Here is a 20,483-nt window from a genome sequence, read left to right as displayed (position 1 = left end):
ACTCAAACCTCAATTCTTTAAACATACTCTATGCATGCGATTTCCATGGGACAAAGTGTTTGGAAGTTTAAAAATCCCCCAAACTGTCTATTCCCTTTTGTGTAAAATGGGGTTAACAACACATTAGAAGGAATTTGTGTAGACAAATACATGTCCCAGGTACTCAGCTAATGAGCTGAGCACACTGAGAAAGCAGCAGCAGCACAGAGTTCATTCAGAATGCCATGGAAGGGTTTGGAGAGTGTGCAATTAAAGCAGCAGCCACACTCTCAGTAACACAGTTTTAACACTAAGGAAAAACCAGCTTAAGATTACACAAAGTTCACATCATATTATCTTACACAATGATGCATTAAATAGTAGGGATTCAAATAAAATGCTGGAGTTTATCATGTAGATACACATACCATAATTCATCAATGAAGTGATAATGTCAAAGTTGTGCCCAACACCTGATGCAACTTTGTGCAGAATTCAAAGAGAGGAAGAAGCAGGAGCCGAGATACAAGTAATTTCTCATGGTTTCTCTGTCATGCTAACACTAGAGATTCTGAAAATTGTATTTATTTAGAAATTGTCTTGATGGTGTGAGAGCAACATGCACTCCTTCTGCCATCACTGCACAGAGATAACATTACCAGTAGCCTAGTAAAAGGCTTATTTTATCACAAAAATATGTGAGCATGGCTTTCATGGAGACAAAAAACCCAACCCTCCCCCACTGACAGATTCCCCAGGTGGAAAGGTGACTGCTTACACAGTAATTTTCCTACTACCTATGCATTTACCATACTAGCTGCAATTATAATCTCTCTCAGAGGTCAGTTTTAGAATATGTTGCCAGTTGTTCAAATCCCTCTGTCCTATGGATATCTATAATCATTTGTGAATATTTTCTGATGTGAAATTCATAACATCTGAGAGCGAATGCACCCACCAAGGCTTGGGGATAGAAGGGGAGGCCTGAGAGCCACAGGGTTCATGTTTTTACTCAGTGCTGGAGCACAGGAGCTACAAATCCTAAAGAAGCTGGCACAGAACAATGGTTAGCTGGAATTGATATCCTACTGTCTGATATTCCTCCAGGGCACTGATGTCAGAGGTTCACACAAAAGACCACTAAAGCCACAAAACTTCACCAGCTGCACTTCAGAGGAGACCATCCAGAACTGACAAGATTACTGTACACAGTACAGCCAACACTCACTGGTTTGAGGTACCTGATCTGTAACTGGCTGTAACCAAAGCCTCTATACTTAAAAGATGCAGATTATCTATTTTGTTGTGTGTGTGCACCATGTGGGAAGGGTCCTTTTTTTTTCCTTTCTGCATTCTGTGCAGCTGTTTTTCCTTTTGTGGTACTATGTGAAGGTGTACTTAGTTACAAGAAGATTAAATAAATCAATATAAAGGAGGAGAGCCAAGTCCTTGGTGCCTGCATTTACTAACACCAGTAAGGCACCACTGCCAAGCAAGACATAATGTGCCTTTCCAAGTGGACTGTTTCAAATACTCTTCCCAACTCTTTTGCTAGCATGTGGCCAGTTTGCAGTTTTCCATTATCATCCACATAAAATTTCTGACACAGTTACCACAGCTACTAACAAAGAAATACAGTTAGTGCAGTATTTTACAGATAGGGGGACAACCTAGCTGTGGATGAAGAATCCACACCGTGTGAAAAAGCACCACATACTTCAGAGAAACGTTGGTAAGCAGCCCATAGCTGCTAACTGCAGGGAGTGTCACTGACCTCAAAATCTACAGCTGGTTGTACTCAGAGATTTGACATTTCCAGGTGACAAAATAAACCAAGGATCAAACAAACAAAAAAAGATTTTTTTCATCCATTTACAAAAGATTCTATTGTTTTCTAACACCAAATAAAGGAAAGCTTGACCAAAACCAACAAATAAACACCCCCAACCAAACCCAGAAAAACCTGGACTTTGAAGTTATTTTAAAAATTTAAGGTGAAAAGTTTATACCCACTGACTTTTGCCCTTGAAGCCATTTTTAGCTTCTTCAGTGGAGTCTTCTGAGGAGCCTGACAATGCAGGTGTGTTTGTCTTGAACAAGAGCTCTGATTTACAGCCTTTTATTTTTCCCCCTGAATATCTACTCTCCACATCATAGGAACAAACTATACTGCACTTTCAGCTGATGACACTCCTCACCAGTTTTCCCACTTGATTTACACCTTCACATTCAACTCTTCATTTCTTTAAGTGACAAGGATGACCAAAAGGAATGATTTTGAGGTCACCACTATTTACTATCAATACATTTAATTTTGAAAGAATGTAATCTATTTGATTTGCCTTTTAAGCATGAAAATTTATGTTGGCTTGGAATATGGAAGATGCCTGGTAGACCTTAAGAGGTTAACTTTCATGTGCATTAGATTTGCTGATACATTTATTTTCTGTTAGTGGTAGGTTAGGGCTGTTTTGTGGTTTAGGTTTTTTTCCCATTCCCCAAACAAGTTTACCAGAGAACTCATGAAAAAGGGCACAAAAATACAGGAAAACACATTTATAAAGAAACAGTTTCATTTATGAAAGACTTACTTGCTATTGAAATAAAAATACCATCTAAACAAAATATAAATACATTTCTGAACAGCATATCTACAAAAAGAAATAATATAAGGCTTTTTTCCTCATTTCAAAAAGGAATTAATCAAATGTCTTGACCAAAACTTAACCTCTTCTGCTTATTATTCCAGTCTGCCACATCTACAGGAAATAGATCACCAAAACAGATGGAATGAATAAATATTTTTACCTCCCAGTGGCTGAACACCAGCTGTGGACTGGCCAGGCCACTAGTTCTCTTCCTGATTTCATCAGCAAAGCCAAAGCTTTCTGCTACTGGCAGGACTGCCTTAATAATAAACACATCCGTGCCCTCCTTCATCTCCTCCTGCAGTACTCTGCCTTCCCTTTTGGACAGCACAGCATACACACGACCTGCAGAGACACAACTCTCATCAGCTCAACAATACATTCACATCCTGAATACACCATGAACAGAAATACAGCAATGTTTGCTCAGGAAGGTCCAGCTTTAAGTAAAATCCATAACTTTTTTTTGGCTAAAACTCTTTTTTGTAAGTCAATTAATTAAATGGACACACTAAATTCAAACAACATATTCTGCCACACAATGTGCAGAGCCATCTGAGCAAGAACGAGGATGCAATTTATTAGCTGAAGTTTCCACAATAAATATTAAACCCATGAATTTGTAATGAACTAAATGCATGTCCATGGCTATTACAACACAATTTACATTCATTAGACTGTACTAATTCGTTTGCATGTCTGAATCCTAAATTGCACTCATTAAATATATATATATATATATATATATATATATACATTAAAAAGCCATGTTTCCATTTGGGTTTATGGCACAATAGATGAGCCAATGCATGTTTATTACTTCAGTGTAAACAATCCTGCCTTTTGGGTACTGAGTAGCTTGGAAAATAGCAATTTATTGCTATATGTTTCTGAGGTCTAAAAATTGGTACCTTGCTTATAGCTTGATATAGAGACTCAGAAGTAATGTGCCAAAGTGCTTCTGGAACAGCAACATGGAACAATACACAGTCCAGTTTTGACAGCTATTAGTAATCTTACACATTAGAAAAGAGTTTGAAATGCCAAAGTTCCCTGCCATAGTAGGGGATGTTAAAGCCTATGTGCCCATAAGCCCATGGCAGCACACCCTTTACCAGGCCGGCTACAGGGTACCTGCAGCAAAGAGCAGGATCATGCATCTGCACAAAACAGTTGTTCACTAAAAGACATTTATTTTCATTACAACAACTGTAATTTTTAGTTTTTGGACTGCTATCAGTATGACTGTGTGCACAACAGCTGAGATGTTTTCACAAGTAACCAAATATTTAATTATTGTATGTGGGATATGCTGCAATTTGTGCCATGATTAGTACAAAGTAAAACTGCTGACAGCTTAAATGCACTGGAAGTTCATTTTAAAGAAAACCTTTGGATCAGATTCAGCATGCAAGCAACTCCCATGGAACACTCCAAGAACAGATACAGTTAAGTGGTGTCATAAGTAGGTCATAAAAACAAGTTCAAGTAGGTGTAAGTGGTAAGGTAATATCAGTGACACCATTTGGGTTGAAAAACTTGCATACCAGAAGGATACAGATGCTACTTAAAAATACAAATTTACCAACTGGACTGCAACAATAATTTAATACTCCTTTCCCTGAATTTATTTTTGTATTATTGTATTAAAAATCTTGATATGGCATTTGCTAAGATCTTGCACTCCCTTAATAAACAGGAGAGGTTTCCCTTCTCTTCATGGGACTTAGGCTTAATTATGAGGCACAGTGTTGATATTCATGGTTACTGAAGCTGGTCTTACAAGAACTCCACAGAAAGGCAACATTTTGTATCTTGCATTTCACAAAGGTGTAGCATTGTTCTTTATATCTATGGTTCAGATAAGCACGAAGAATGCTGAATTCTCATTCAGAATAGTGTAAATATTACAGGCATTAGAAAGCCATTGGAGAATATACTGGAGAACTATAAAAGAATCCTGACAAAACCTTTAATGGAGTTATACCTTCTGATTCAGTCTCACCTTAGAAATCAGAAGGCAAATTCTTGGCAAAGGTTTATTTTCCCAGTCTTACCTAAAACTTCTGCAGTAGCCATGATTTCACAGGTGTACATTGCTGCCATGAGTCTCTGCGGCTTTGCCTGCAGAGCGTAACGACAGGCTTCCTTCATGGTGGCAATCAGCTGTCCAGAGAAAGGCCCATAACAATCTGCAAGTGGTAATTCTCCTTTGTGCCTATTCATTTTCTCAGGTGAGTCTGTGCCACTTTGGTTCCTGCCCTGGTGTTCATTTGCACTGGGACCTTCAGCAGTGCAACTGCTTGCTAGAGTATTATCTTCATTATCTTCATTTTGCTGATGTTCTGTGGCATCAAGTTCCCCTGAATGCTGCCTACTATTTGACAGAGCATCTCCAGCTTTACTTATCTCCCATTTTTCCACTGAAAAACAAACACCCATGAGAGGCTCTTCACACATGGGACCTGAAAGTGTAGCCAGCTGAAATCCACTCACTATGCTGTTGTCAAAGTCTCTGTATTTACCTACTTCTTTCACACAGTTCCCAAGGCACTGCCACACAGATCTTTTATAGCCCCCAAAATTATGTAACAAAATATTAGGCCCACACTTCCGTGGTCCAAATGACCAGATCTGATCAACAGCATTTCTCCACTTTCTTCCCTGAAGATTTTTCTCCAACTTTTGTTTGAATTCTTTGATTCTATCAAGAGTCTTCTGATTTATCTCATGTGTTTTCTTCTCTTCATTCAGAGATGTGTTGAGTTGTTCCATAGTTCGAATTAAGTCACTGTTTTCTTCAAGAAGTCGAGTTACCTCCTCAGGGAGTGGCATTGCTCTCACACTGAGAGTAGCTTGTTTATTTGGAGTATTAATTGTAACAAGCCCATCTGAATCAACCTGAATTCCTTCAGGAATTTTATTTTGGTCCTCTTTTGTTTGGTGTATAACAGCAACTTTCTGCTGTTTTCCTATTTCTTCGTTCACCATGTCGACTTTGGGAGGTCTTGTTATGGTCTCTCGGAAGGGTATAATAGGAGCAGACACACTGATCTGCACCTTTGCAAACCTGCAAAACAAAATTTAAGAATTAGTTTAAAGTCTTGAAAATAGTTTTAAACTTGGGGGTGGGAGGTAGGGCAACGGCCTTAACACAGAACAGATGTTCATGAAGAAATCTGATTGCAACATAGATTACTAGGTAATGCATTTCAAACTCAAATTTTATGTACTTCAAAAAAGAAGCACTGCCTTTTATGTCTTCAGAAATATTTGGAAAGGAACTCAAGAAAATAAAAGCAAAAGCATTGCTATGCCTCTGCATAAATCACTGGTTCACCCACATCTTGGAAAGTATGCGCTGTTCTCTGCCCTCAAACAAAACAGAACTAGAAAAAAACTGAGAATAAAGATGATCAAAGGAGCTCAAGGACAAGAAGCCTTCAGATGTTCCAAGGGTGCAACAGGGACCTACAAAACCACATGGGGTATGGGAAAGGCTGACCAGGATTAACTGACAACCAAACCACAAAGGGCTCTGGACTGAAAATGACAGAGGCCTGGGAAAGCATCACAGTTGCTCCATTTACTCCTCCTATCCCTGCTGTTGGCCACATTGCTCAGACAGAGATGGACACTTGGTGTGAGCCAGCACAACTGCTCACAAGGGAGATGCCCAGAGAAGGTGAAGCAGAGGGAAAGCTTAACAGAGCTTTGTCTGATAATCACTATTATAAAAGCTTAATGTTATAAAGTGATGCTTTTAAGTCAGGTGATTTTAGGTATGTCAAATGTTGTGAATTACAGCAAGGAAAAAGGAGGAATTATTTATTATCTGACAGACTCAAAGATCAGAGCTTTGTATCCTCTTTAACCATCCACGAGCTCTGAGCAGGTTCATTAAATGACAACAGAAGGACTAATCAAAATTTCCTATGTCCCAGTAAATTTTTGCAGTGATAAAAAAAGTTGCAGAAGAAAAGCAAATACAATTGTAAGATTATTTCCACGAGAGTCAGAACCAGAAGATTTATCCCTTTTGCAGTTCTTTCCAGAATTTGCATTATACCAAAAAACCAAACACAAACCCACCCATATGTCACCATTACCTTAATTCTCTTTGTTTCTCATTTTGAAATGGGCAACTTAATCCCCTCATGCTTAGTATTTGCAATGCTCCTGGGAAAGAAATCTCTAAAAATTTCTATTGTACAATGCAGAAAATAAAATGTTGAAAGTTACAAGGTCTAATTTCTTACTCCATTCAAAAAGAACTGATTGGGAACAAAAATATAAAATTGGTGAAATCAAGCAGAACATCCATATTTAATCATTTAGATGAACACAGATGACTGATCTTTTAGTTGTTTCCATGTCTCTCCACATCTCTGACAATAAGTGTCACTTCAACATAATTTTCTAAATATACAGTGGGAAAGCTAAAATTAAATATGCACCTTCGAAAAAGTCTGAATAAAATCTTGACAATGCAATGTAGTTTGAATTCAGCAGAACCTCTCCAACGGCTGTAACGAGTCCAAAAGCATCAAATCTGCAAAACCCAGTTGATGCAATTGTGGTAGATGCCAACATCAGTATCCTGCCCTCTTACTTCAAATGTGACTCAAGCATTTTGAATAACCTTTGCCAATATTTTGGAGGAAAAACTTGTGGGTCACATTTTAAGGTTATTATATGCTGTCTTGATCTCTAGTTCACCACTTGCTTTTCCAAATTATACGCACTTAGAAGAAGTTAAACATTTATACAGAAACAAAGGGAGCTAACTAAAATTAACATTTCAGAGCACAACTTCTTTTCTTCACACTTTAATAGTTAAGTAGTGCCAGTTTACCACTGTCAGAATTAACACAGAATCCATGAGGAATGCAGCAAGACAAACATCCCATTCTGGAGTTTTTCTTCTACAAAATACGGAGAGAAGGAAGGGACAATTCTTGTGCCACTGATGCCTTAAGTTTTAGCTTTCATATTTTCCAGATTCTGTACTGCATGAGTATATCACTCTGAATTCCATGTAAAGTGTTAGCAAGTTCTCTTCACAGTTTAGTTAGACAAAATCCTTTTCCAGCCCCAGAACCAAGGATGCCAATGCAGCTTCAGGCCCAAAAAGTGTAAATAACAGTGAACTGAGGAGAGCAATCTGGGAGGATGGGACTTCATAACCTGAAGCTGCAATTGGATAATTAACCCCAATATGGAAATGGACCAAAACTTACAAAAGTGTGAAAACTCATTAGAGAAAACTCACCCAGAGTCCATCTTGGGTGTAGCCAGGCTCTTGTACTGCCCAAGGTGTGTCCTCTGAAGGCCTTTTTAATAAATACCTACTTTATTTCTTTACTCTGTCTAGCCTCTGTTCTAGGTAGCCTCTCAAGGCATCACCATGAGCTGGTGTGTGAGGAATGGCAACTAAAATATGCCAAATCCTGAGAAATTTAGAAGGAGCATGAGCATTGTAGTGAACACACCTGCTCCCAACTCCTTTTGGGAGCTGGTACCCAACTGAGAAATCATGCACCACAGTCAAGCAGGACAATGGTGGGAACCCAGCTCATCTGTGCCTTTAGATGTTTCTTGTTTCTGCTCACAATGCCACAGGCACAGGGGTGCAAAATGGTCACTTCTTACAGAATATCATTCTCTTAACAAAAGACAAATTAGATGACAACTCATAAAAGCCTCCAAAATCATGTACATTAAACACAAGTTTAGGGATAAAAATGTACATAAATGTATGTAAGTCAGTCCTACTGGCTGCTCACTATAATCCTATTACCCTGTCATGGAGTACTATTTTAATTTTCTTTTTTTCAGATTTCGACCATTGCCAATAATAAAATCCTGCTATGCAAACTGCAGCTAAAGGCAGGCACAACCAGTTTTGCTCAAACACATTACATTTGAGCAAAATATATCAATAAATAATAATAAATTTTTAGAAGCATTAAAAATATGTTGCACTAAAGCGTAATGAGAATAACCATTAAAACATACATCCAGTTTTACAAGTGATCCAGTCTCATTTTCATAAGAAACTACAGCTCTCTTATATTAACTAAAATGAGTATGGGTACAGTAAGACAAACATTCAACCACTCATCAGGTTTGCTCTTTGGTTTAGGAAGAAAATGCCAGTAAATGTATGTGGCAGGAGCATCAGAAATGTTTCAGTAAATGAAGTTACAGGAAGGGATTGTTTCAGACATCTGTTCTTCTGCCATTTGAAGAAACATTAGAGGATACTAAATATATGCATGTGTGCTTGCAAAAAAAATACTACTCATGAATGAGAACAGATTAACCTTTGAAAAAAAATCAGCGAGAAAAGGCACAGGATAGAGTGTGCACATACAATTTTGGTCTTGGTGCCTTATGATTTTTTTGAGTTCATTTATGAGACATGAGTCCCCTCAGTTTTTATTTTGTACAAATGCCACATTACATTCTTAATTAGACTCTTGAAAGTACTGCAATTTATAATTTCTAGAAAGTGCCCCAAGTCTGTGTTAGATGTATAGAAGTAATGAACTAGTGGTTTCTGCCAAACTACAGATAAATTTTATAGCTACAAAAAGGTACATTTATGACTCAATGGTAAAAACTGTTTGTGGATAAAGCTCTATTTTACCAGAATATAAATCAAAGATACCCATCTGACAGAGAAATACAACAGACACCTACTGAACTAAAAATATTTCTTCCTCCTTGCCCCTCTAACCTTTCTTTCAGGTCATCCAAGCAGCGCTGAAGATGAACTTCTCCTGCTGTCACCAGCACATGTTCTCCTGTCTCCTGGATTAAAACTTGCACACATGGATCAGCTTGGTTTAAAAGTTTCATCCCTCTGACCAGCTGAGGCATATCACCTGGCAAAACAGGGTATTATTAACAAAGGAATACTGGGAAAGAAATACTCAAAATAGGATAGACTTAAACTGAGAAATAGTAACACTCATTTTTATGGAAGCCTGAACACAAATGGGTATTTTAGAAATACACAAAAACTTTCAGTGGGCAATTTTCTGCTTATGAGTCACACAGAGTAGCGAGGTTTGAGAGCACCAACTGAAAACATAAGCTGCACTCAGCATTTGTCATCAACAATTTATGTACTGATGACAAAATTCACATCACACAAATATAACCATATAACACCACACTTCAATGGATTGCACATTTTTTGTTTACACAGCTTTACAGCAGGTTCAGTAGAACAGGTCACCTATTGACTATGACTGTGCTATGTTGCTTCCTATACACAGTTAACTTCAGATACAGCTCATGCACAGCTCACACTCAATAAAACCCCTGAATTTTACTGAAATGAAGTGATTAAAAAATTCAAGACTTCACTCCTCATTTTCACAAATTATCAAATTATAACCTTTCTTATCTATGACAACTTTTTAAAGTCATCTTTCAGTAAATAACTTCATTTCCTTGCAATCTTTTATAACTAAGTGTAGCAACTTCTAAATTGCTAATGCTTAAAATGCTCCAAATAAATAAATAAATAAATAATAATATTAACTTTACTAAAATAAAAGTATTCCATACGGATTACTTAGAAGGCATAACTGCAAATAAAGCACAGGAAGGATTCTGAAGTAGCTGTAAGCCACTAGAAAGCTTTAAAGTAATTAAAACCTGAAAAGAGGAAAAATCAGGAATGTGAGAGCTTTTCAGTGAAACAAATCACAGCTGTCCCTAAAATGAAGGTGTTTAAAATGAGCTGTCTTAAAGTTAATGGAGAATGAACAAGCACAGCTGAGTCAAATTTGGCTAGATTACATCAAAGCTATGCATAAACACCCCATGTCAGCAGCCTTTCATAATGAACACAATTTAAAGAAATTAATTAGGAATTCTTTTTTTTATTTTACACAGGCAGTAGAGAATACCCCAGGGGTTTCCAGGAATGTGTATTCATATTCAGAAGGAACATTAAAGTTGTCATTCATTCGGAGATTATTAAAAGAAAGATGATATTGTTTATTTACTGCTGAGCTTGTAAGGGTATAATAGAAAAATATCCTTGAAAAACAAACAACAAAATAAATGAAAAGTGGAAAAACTGCAGTGTTATTTCACATGGCCAACAGAGATGAACACAGGCTTTCAATTTTGTCTCTGCATTTAAGCTCACAGAGTGATGAGTACTTTTTTCTTTTGGAGCTTATGGCAATCATAAAGGAAGATTTTGACATGAGTGTGAAGACATGCAGTAATTTTGTAAAATGTACATTGAGAAATAATTTATATGACTCATTTTTCAACATAAGCAGATGTAGTTTTGAAGCAGGTCTGATGTGGCAGTGCAATGCACACATGTGACAATGTGTGAGGGCCACTGCAAGAATACACACAGCTCTCTGGGCAACTGCAATGGCCACATTTTGCTTGTCTTCCTGTTCCTGCAAGCAACAGTGAATTTTCAGGAGACTTCTGCACATTTAACCACTTTCAGTCTTCCTAAAAATTTAGTTCAGATCATAAACTCAGAATCTACTGAGGAGGAGAAACTAAGCAATGGTGCAATAATGATCCAGCTTTATTTCTAAAGGAACAAAAATTACCCCCAAACTGGTCAGTAGTTCTAGAATTACATTCCTTTAATATTTTGAACTTAATACTACAATCTGCAGAACCAGTAATTTCCAATACTTTCAAAACTACTTTAACAAACGTACAATGTACAATATATGATTATCTGTTACCCAAACACATGAAACAAAGAGCTGCCAAGCTGTCCAATGGCTCTCTAAAAAACATGTAATCTCAGTGTCAGAGTATTTTGCAACTGAACATAAACTATCATAGCTCATAAACTATCCAAATCACTGAGGGCTGGAAGCTGCACTGCAGCCACACTGAGCTGGTGTTACCATCCCCATCCCTCTTGAAGCTTACTTGGATGTTTGGGTTCAACTGCTACTCGCACAATCGGGGTAGCTTCGAAGTTGAGAGGTGTAAATGGTGGACAAGCAGGTGACGTTGACAGTGTTGCAGACTTCAGCACAAAATCTTGCAGGCCTCCTATTCCTAATAGAAATTGGGGGGAAAAAAAAGGCAAAACAACAAAAAAAGATCACCAACTGTCATATTAAATGAGACTAAAAACATGACCATGAAGTTAATAAAAGGTGAAATCATTCTAATTATAAAAGGAGGATTCAAGAATTCCTCACTGTTCATATCAAGTATCTGTTAAGATACTTGTCCATAAACTGGGACCTTAAGTCTCTGGTGTGACATTTGATATTTAGTCTCACAGTTCCCATTGCATTCCCTCAGTATTTTAAAAGGCATGTTTATAGCTCTGAAGAACAGAAAGGACATGAGGAATTTTTTCCCTTCTAATATGTCCAAGCCTTTGTACAGCTCAGATTTAATTCTTGTGGTTTAAATTTAGAAAAATTCAGATTGCACGAGGCCTGCAATGGTCATCCAGTCCAACATTCAGGCCAAAGCAGGGCAAACTTCACAATTACATCAAGTTGCTCAGGACCTTCTTCTCAAGGTTTAAACACTTTTCACAGTAGAGACTGCACAGCCTCTGCTGGCAACCTGTTCCAGTGCTTCATTATTATTATTATTATTGTGAAGAATGCTTTTTTTTTCCTTCCCACCCCCTCCATTTGGGATTCACTTTTTGTCCAACTTGATTCTTGTAAAAATGAATTCATCCCATTGTAAGCTATTAATTCTCATTCTATTATACATTATAATACTGACAAGTTGAAGAAAAGTCAGATTAAATTATAGTGATAAGAGAAAATACAGAAAAAAAATATTAGCTATAAATCTGCAAAATAGCTGCTGTAAATGCATACTGAGTTTTGGCTGGCTGGCACATTTAAGAGAATGTGAAATTATTGCCTTCAAATTCCTAACCAACTGCACATCATTCATAATTCAGTCAAAGCTATTAAAACACGACTAGAAGTGTGTGAATAATAAAGACAACAAATAAAGCTGATATCAATTTATACAATCACTTTTCCTGATGTTCCTTCAATCATAAGCAATGAGCTTTGCAGTTCTAATAGAGTATAAATTAAATGAGCATGTAACTTGTAATGCTATGAGAAAACTGAAACCTTCAGCTCATAATCTATATCCTCTTAAAAATTAAATTCACATTGTAGACTGCAGGATATTTGTGCTCCTTCCTCCTTATTCTCTCCTACATGCCCAAGGAGATCTTCACCCCAACTCTCCATTATCACCCTAATACTTTTCCATTTTTTAAATATTTTTTTGGCTTAGCTTTCTTCATTTGATGCCAGAAACAAAGAGTGTCAGCTTCCACCCTATGAGATCATGCAAGAGTTTGAGGTCTGGAGTTTGAGTGCTGTTGCAGATTCAGCTGCAGAATCAGGCTGTTCCTCCAGCTCTGCAGGCTGGATGCCTGGCCAGCAGGGTAATCCAAAACCCAAAATGTCATTATATAAGAAAACCTGCCTCAAAATAACTGGAAGCAGAACAACATTCAATGGCTTTAAATGCAGGATTGCAGATGCTACAAAGAAAATAAATCTGTATAAACTCTGTGTTGCACCTGACCTATGACCAGCATGTATTTCCTCTTTTTCACTTATTCAACATGTGGTTTGAATGAAAAACAAATGCTGGATCATCATCACCACCAGGGACTGAGAAAAGGGATGGGTCCATTTTATTCTGATCTTCTCCAGCTGGTAAAATGAAAATGATTTAGAATGGGAGGTGAACAGCTTCTTTGCACACTGTAATGTAAACCAGAGAAATAAAGTTACCAAATCTTACTTCAGACAGACTCACTCTTTTCTTAACACGTTCCTGTACTTTTACTGTTATAAAGAAAAATCGAAGCTTTTTGCTCTTCTGTTTCACATTTGAAGGCAAAAATACATGAAATATAGGTGTCTGGCATCAGTAATACACTAAAAATAAAAAACTGTCAGTTTTCATGAAAATCTGTTAGGCTTACAACCTGAGTGTTTTAATTGCTGAAGTGTGTGAGCTAGCAGAGATCTGTGTCCAGCCATGCTGAATCTATTTAATTTAAAAATTCTTATTAACAAATGTTGGAAAAAATCTATAAAGATTCTTGGATACTCTTTTTGCACAATGTGATTACTAAGTAACTGATAATGTGTTTTCGGAATAATTTTACAGGAAGAGGTAACAGAACTAATTCCAAAGTACCACATGTCATCAATGGGAGAATTCCACTAATGATGATGATACATAAATCTTAAAGTTAGTTATTGTCCAGACCACTGAAATTTGTACATACTACTTGAGATCACAGATCTCAAATATGAAGCAATATGCTACTTGAAAGGTCTTAGAAAAATCACTCAAAGATTAAGCCTTAAAAAAGATAATGGTAAGTAAGACCTTCAGAGGTTGGTGGTGCTTTTAAAAGTAGACCAGATGATGGTTCAGGGAGAATTATTACAGAGGTGGTGAAATTTGAGATTTACAAAGGTTCTTTTTTTTTATTTAGTCCCTTCTCTGACTTGCCCTAGAAGATAAGAATAATGAATCAAGTATATATCTACCTGTATCACCAGATATTAGCATATGATAGAAGCTAAATGGTAAAAAGAGATAAGAACATCATGGCTGAAATTTTCAAAAGGAGTAGGAGTTTTAAGACAAGTCTCAATTTACTTTTCACTTCTACGTCTTGCTGGTAACCACTACATCTTACACAATAATTTTGCTGCCTTTAAAGTATGCTTTTCCAGCTCAATTCAGCTATAAAGACCTGAACACATAAAAGATCAACTTCAAGGTATCTGTAATTAGCTTCTCTTGATGTAGAAAGATTTAGGCCTTTAATGTTCTTTCAAGTTGAAAAAAAATGAGGCAGACACTACCACCATGCTAAAGTTTTTCAATCAGATAAGGGAATAATTTAGTTTGCAGTGTGAAAAATCAAACAAAGAAGAATGAAAGCTGTTTAAATTTTAACTTCTGCCACATTGTTACTAGCCTCAGCACATTAGTTCAGTCGATCTTTATCTTCTCTCACTGATGATATCACCACTTAGGAATCCCGGGCTGCTTTGGAATGGAGACTTGTCAGGCTTTGGACTAACACCACAAGGAACTAAGGAAAGCAGAAGGCTGATGGTAATCTTCCCAGTAAGGCTCTGTCTCCACTGAAATCTATCATTTCTTATCAATGATACCTCCTTAGAAAGATTAGGACCTTACAATATATAAAGCTCCTGGTTTAAATGCTCCATGCACTTCTCTATGGAACAGTGAAGACCATGCAAGCTCCTCCATAATTCATGTGAATTATGTAGGTGTAAGGCAAACGTTTGTAAATCTACACAATCTGAAATCTCAAAGTGAGCATGTGCCTGTTGTTTCAACGGGATTGTACAAACACAATGACACCTCTATAATTTTCTTTGAGCAGTAATACAAATATTTTTATTGTGCCCTGTGAGGGACATTTTAAAAGAAACATATTTAAAATGTGATTGAAAAAATATGTATGAGAAAACAAATTCACAAATCCACCTTAAAAGTATGATTGGCTCTAGATGTTTCCAGTTCATTTCCAGTTCATTTTTGAAGTAAATAGGCTAAAGGTCAACCAAAACAAACAGAAGAACAAACTATACTTGCCAAATAATATTAAAATAATAAAAAAATCAAGGAAAATGCTTCCTTATCAATCATCATTCTTCCTCGAATCTATGCAAATAATTTGCCTTCTGCCAGTATCCAGATGAAGACTACAAAACATTATACCATTAGCACACTGTTACCTATTGGGTGACTAACATTGGTTCATTGTAGCCAGATAAACTTTAAGCATCAGCCTTCAGCCTTTCAGTCTCTAATTAAAAAAAAAAAAGAAAAAAGGGAAGGTGAGATTTTGTAAAGAAAAGGTGGCTTTTGGTAGGATTAAACTCAGTTACAATAGTATGCCTTTTACATTTGAGGAATCTTAAAAGGTTTTACTAATCACTGAGATTATATGACTAACTGCAGGGACAAGTAACTACTACAGCTTAAGAATAACTCCTATTATACATTTATCACCTCAGATTTTAAGCATGTTTCTCTTGTATCTCATGGGCACTGCAGAGAGACATCTGAGGGCAGAATTTGACCTTTCTATATTAGAAACTGTTTCTAGAAGAGAAGCGAATGTAAGTCAAGACACAGACTACATTCTAGTTAAGATTTCATCAACTTTTTCCATAATACACACCACATGTTAGCACAGATTGCTGGTGAGCCTCCTCTTCTCATCTCTAATTGTGCACTTCCCCCTCAATTCTTACTTGTTTCTAGGCAAGTGAAATTGTTTGTACGGAAAAAAGAAGATTGTAAGGTATGTGTACGGTTTCAGCTGCTCTCAGATCCAATCACTTTACAGAAAAGTTAATTCAACATTTTCTTTTTCCACTTTCCCATTTTTTTTTCTTGAGCTGAATCTCTAAAAATCACCAGTATCCAACAGACTGTAGAACCATTTGTCCCAGTTTCTCCCTGAGTTTCAAAAACATAAGTTCTACATGAGTATGCACTGGAGATTAACATGAATTCAGTTTCTCAATACCAAAGTGTTCAGGTGTAATTTTATTATAAAATTTTACTTTTCAGTTCCCAGCAGTTGAGCGGAAATTGAGCCTAACTTTCTGATCAGATGAGAGAAACTCAGCCATATTACAAATAATGCTAGAACAAAACTCCCTCTCCCCAAGGGGCACAATTGTGGTAAGACACTGAATGCAATAAGCAGCTTTTGACACAAGAAGCAACTCAGTACTTCACTACTGAATCCTCAGGAAGTGAAAGACGAAACAGTGCTGGAGCACCCCACTGAGTTCTTTCAGGAAAAAAACAGCAGTTCAAAGAACAAAGCTGTCTGCTTTCAGAGCTGCAAGGAGAGCAAGAATACACTCTTAACAGCACGTTCCACTAAAATATCCCATTACTAGATTATAGTTTCTAGAAGGATTGCAAACACACATAATGAGTAAACCAGCCTCGTTTATCTTCTGCTGAGTATCTTTGGGAAAAAATACCATATATTTCATTAGGCCCTTAGACTGCATGATAACACACATTTCCTTAAGTGTTGATTGAGCTACAATTTTAATTATGAACATTTCTATATTTCTTCAGACGAGACATTGAACAATTTCAAGGAAACTGTAAAAAATATCCTTTACATTAAACAGTAATATTTTTAATATGTTACAGTGAATGGCTTGAGATCTACCTGCAATCAGTCTGTGTGACAAAGCTGACATCAAAGCTGAGTCAGAAATTTGCTTGCTAAAATACAAATTTACTTTAAAGTAAACAGAATTAAACCAAAATCTGTTAACACTCCAAATCCGACTTCTGGATTTACAAACTGTTGTAGTCAAGATGAAATATTGGTTTCCTTAAGCTGCTTAATGAGACCAATAACTACAGAAGATGAAAGTATTTCAAATAATCATGTTTTTCTTACAGTACAGAATTATTTCATTTATCATGCCGTACTAATTTTTGGAGCTCAAGACTGAAGAAAATTATTCCAATTTTTCAACATTTATGTTTAAGTGTCATTTTAGCACAGAAATCTAGGAATTTCATACTTAGGTCTGTAACAGGCCTGAATCCATCTTTATGCATTATGAAATCAATGCACTTGTAACTCCACAGAAAAAAAAAATGAAAAAAGGAAAAAAAAATCTTTACTCCAATTAAAACTACTTTAACCTTTTAACTGTAAAGCATTCTTGATAAAGGCACTGAACAGCACCTTTTGTGGTTTTATAAAATGGTCAGTAGCTGTCCTCAGCAATATATATGCAATATATTTTGCCTTAGCCCCCACATTAAAATTCCTTTCCACACACCAGCTCAACCTGACATCACTTGAAAGCAGCAACCCTGAACAACAGTAAATATGTGGACAGATCTGTGTGCAATGTGACCACAGAGGCACTGGAGCTCACTTCAGTTACAGCCTGTATGTCAAATCAATGCTTCCATTACTGCATGTGGGAAGCATTTAGTGCCATACAAAACTCTGCAAGGGTTTCTGAAACACAAACCAAATTTTAGATTTATCCTTACTTTAAATTGATTATTTTAATTTGACCAGACAACAACACATCTGAATTTACTTAATTTTTGTAAAAAATTACTACCAGAACTTCAATCCCAATTGAGAATGGTTGCTGTCCCAAACACATGGAATTTAGGAATAGTTGTTCAACATATTTACTTTGATAATCTACAAGTCTTTTGAAATGCTGATTTGTGGTTGAGAGTTTTTATTTAGTAATAGTAAATGTGCTTTTATAAATAAACAAATGAAATTGCATGTTGTACTGGAAAACAGATCAGCTGAATTCCTATGAAGCATTTTATGCCGGGAAAAAAATTGCCCAGCAATACTCTAAGAAAAAAGAAAGTCTTCTATTCAACATAGCTTTAACTACACTCTCTGAAGACTCTATGTATCTTTCTGTGAAGATGAGAAATGTTTCAGGCGTAGCTCTGGAGGCCTCCCTGCATGTTCACACATGCTGGCCATCCACTGCTGGTTCCTACTGGTAAAATGAGAAAATTATTAAACAAAAAAAAAATTAAAACACGAAAACCCCACCACCACCACCAACACCCTCATCCATCAACAAAACTCAACAAAACATTAAAGTGTTTGGTAAAATACTTCAGACTTAGGCTTGATATGAATATCTAAGTTTGTAAAAGGAACATATACCAAAAGATAAAAATTTCTTCCCTCAGGTAGCAGAAGACGAATCTCCAGCAGTCATCTAGCAAAGACATATTTGATATTGCTATTTTACACTTTAAAAATGAGAGAAAGTTATTTAAAGCCAAGTTCTCTGGCTAGTTATATTAGAAAAAAGTATGACAATCTTTTGCAGGACCACCACTGAAACGTTAGCTGTGCACACATACTCAGTTCCAGAAACCTATTAAAAGAGGACCATGTGTTACAGGATCATGAAGAGAATAGATATCAGAAGTATTAATCAAAACAATCACTTCTCAATTTATTTCAATAGGTTTTTTTTAATATTTCACCTGCATTGGAAGGTATGGATGTTCAGAAGGCAGAGGAGAGGGAGGCAGCAGCCTGAGGCTGGGAAGGGAAGCATGGAATCACTTGTGCTCTGACTGAGCATGAAAACTGTTTCACATTAACAGAAAGGAGATGGAGGCAAAGCCTTTCTAGTTGAACACATAGCAAAGCTCAATATTTATTTCTAAGTAGACAATGGGAAGACATAAACCCTCATACAATATTTTACTATTTTTATGAGACCACTAGAGGCAAGATGCAAATGAACAAAGATCTAAAATTCATTAGGGGTTTCAGCACAATAGAAAAGTTAATTCTTTCTAATTTCTTGATCAAATGCTTCCTGTAACAGAACAAAATAACTAGATCAATAACATCAAATGATTTCTTCATAAATCAAACTAGTTATAGCATAATCTACAAACCAGCCAAAGAGCAAATGCCATTTTAGGCTTTATTCAGTTCTAGTAATGCCTCCTGAAAATGGGCAGACTTCATGTATATACTGTTTTCCTAAACAGTAGATTTAGGAAGATTGTAAAATATAACTAACATCTGTTACTTCCCAGCATCAATTATAAGATGTTAAAATTAATTAAGCCTTCAGGCACTGATCTTGCAAAGAATTAATTTTAATCTGTAGAAGCCTTGGAAGTTTTGTCATGTTTGCCTAGGAAAAGCTACATAAACATATTCCTACAAATCCTGCATTACATATCCCAGGTACATGGGGAATTTAGAATCTACTACTAAAAGTGTCAATTACAAAGGACAATGGCAGTTAGTTCAAAAACTCATTAAATTTTGTCCATCCATGCGCTGATTTATGTTTAACTGTAGAACCCCAATATATGTGATTTATATTTCATTACTTGAAGAAAGAACATAAGGCCTTTATCATCCAATACATCAGATAAATGCAAATACAGACTAACCAGCTATGAGGATATTCCAGATAGCACAGGCAGAACTAGCACACTGACTACCAAATGTGTACAATATCCTGTGGGAAATGCCTGAGCCATTGACCATTTATCCTGTTAACTTGTAAGACATGCAAGTAACTAATTAAAATTCAATTTTCCAAGACCTGACCCAATGCCTAATGCTCTCTTTTAAAGACAGCCTCCCCACCCCCAACACATCTGTCTATAAGTGATTTATGCTGCCTGATTTTGCTGCCTTGGGAAATATGGCTTAGAGTCTTCCAAAGCACCATGAATAATGGACTGCTTCAGCCTGCATTATAATTGATGTTTACTTTAAATACAGTAATTTTCAAGATGGATAAAGAAGAATATAAAATTTCACTTCAAGCTAAAAGAAACCTTTAAGTAGCTCATTTGTAGTTATACAAGCAGTAATATTTTGGGAAATAATTAATCAGAAGGATTCTAACCAAATAAAGCACCTTTCAAATGTCTCAGATTTGGACTGTTTGACATAACGGGTGTAAAACAGATGGCATTAGAGGGAACAGGGATGTCTTAAATACACTTGTTATATTAGCAGCCTAGGAAGTTATTGATAATGAGTTATTTATCACAGGCTCCAGTTTAATAGCTAAACTAATTAAAAATAAACAGAAAATGCACTCAAATTGTAAAAAAAAGTATGAAAAAAGTTGCTGCCACACGAAAACCTGTTGCAGGGCCATTAATATTGACTTCAGATTGAAAATAATTCTTATTTTTCCACAAAATTATATTTAAACAATGGATTTTAAAAGTCATCTTCACTGCCAGCCTGCCTCTGAGTAAACC

At 36.4% G+C, this 20,483-nt stretch overlaps 1 protein-coding gene across 3 annotated transcripts in view; it reads right to left on the bottom strand.

The window, feature by feature from the left end:
• Window positions 1-20,483, bottom strand: part of EFL1 (elongation factor like GTPase 1) — a 62,168-nt gene that overhangs the window by 7,897 nt on the left and 33,788 nt on the right. For all 3 annotated transcript variants that reach the window (XM_030955028.1, XM_030955030.1, XM_030955029.1), the window contains exons 16-19: window positions 11,562-11,693; window positions 9,370-9,517; window positions 4,685-5,697; window positions 2,788-2,972 (exon numbers count right to left, since the gene is read on the bottom strand). In XM_030955028.1, the coding sequence (XP_030810888.1) occupies window positions 2,788-2,972; window positions 4,685-5,697; window positions 9,370-9,517; window positions 11,562-11,693 (1,478 nt within the window). The remainder of the gene's footprint in view (window positions 1-2,787; window positions 2,973-4,684; window positions 5,698-9,369; window positions 9,518-11,561; window positions 11,694-20,483) is intronic.

This window comes from Camarhynchus parvulus, chromosome 10, assembly GCF_901933205.1.
Source record: "Camarhynchus parvulus chromosome 10, STF_HiC, whole genome shotgun sequence".
Lineage (NCBI taxonomy): Eukaryota > Metazoa > Chordata > Aves > Passeriformes > Thraupidae > Camarhynchus > Camarhynchus parvulus.
The sequence above is the reverse complement of the archived record's forward strand: the minus strand, read 5'-3'. Positions and strand labels throughout refer to the sequence as shown.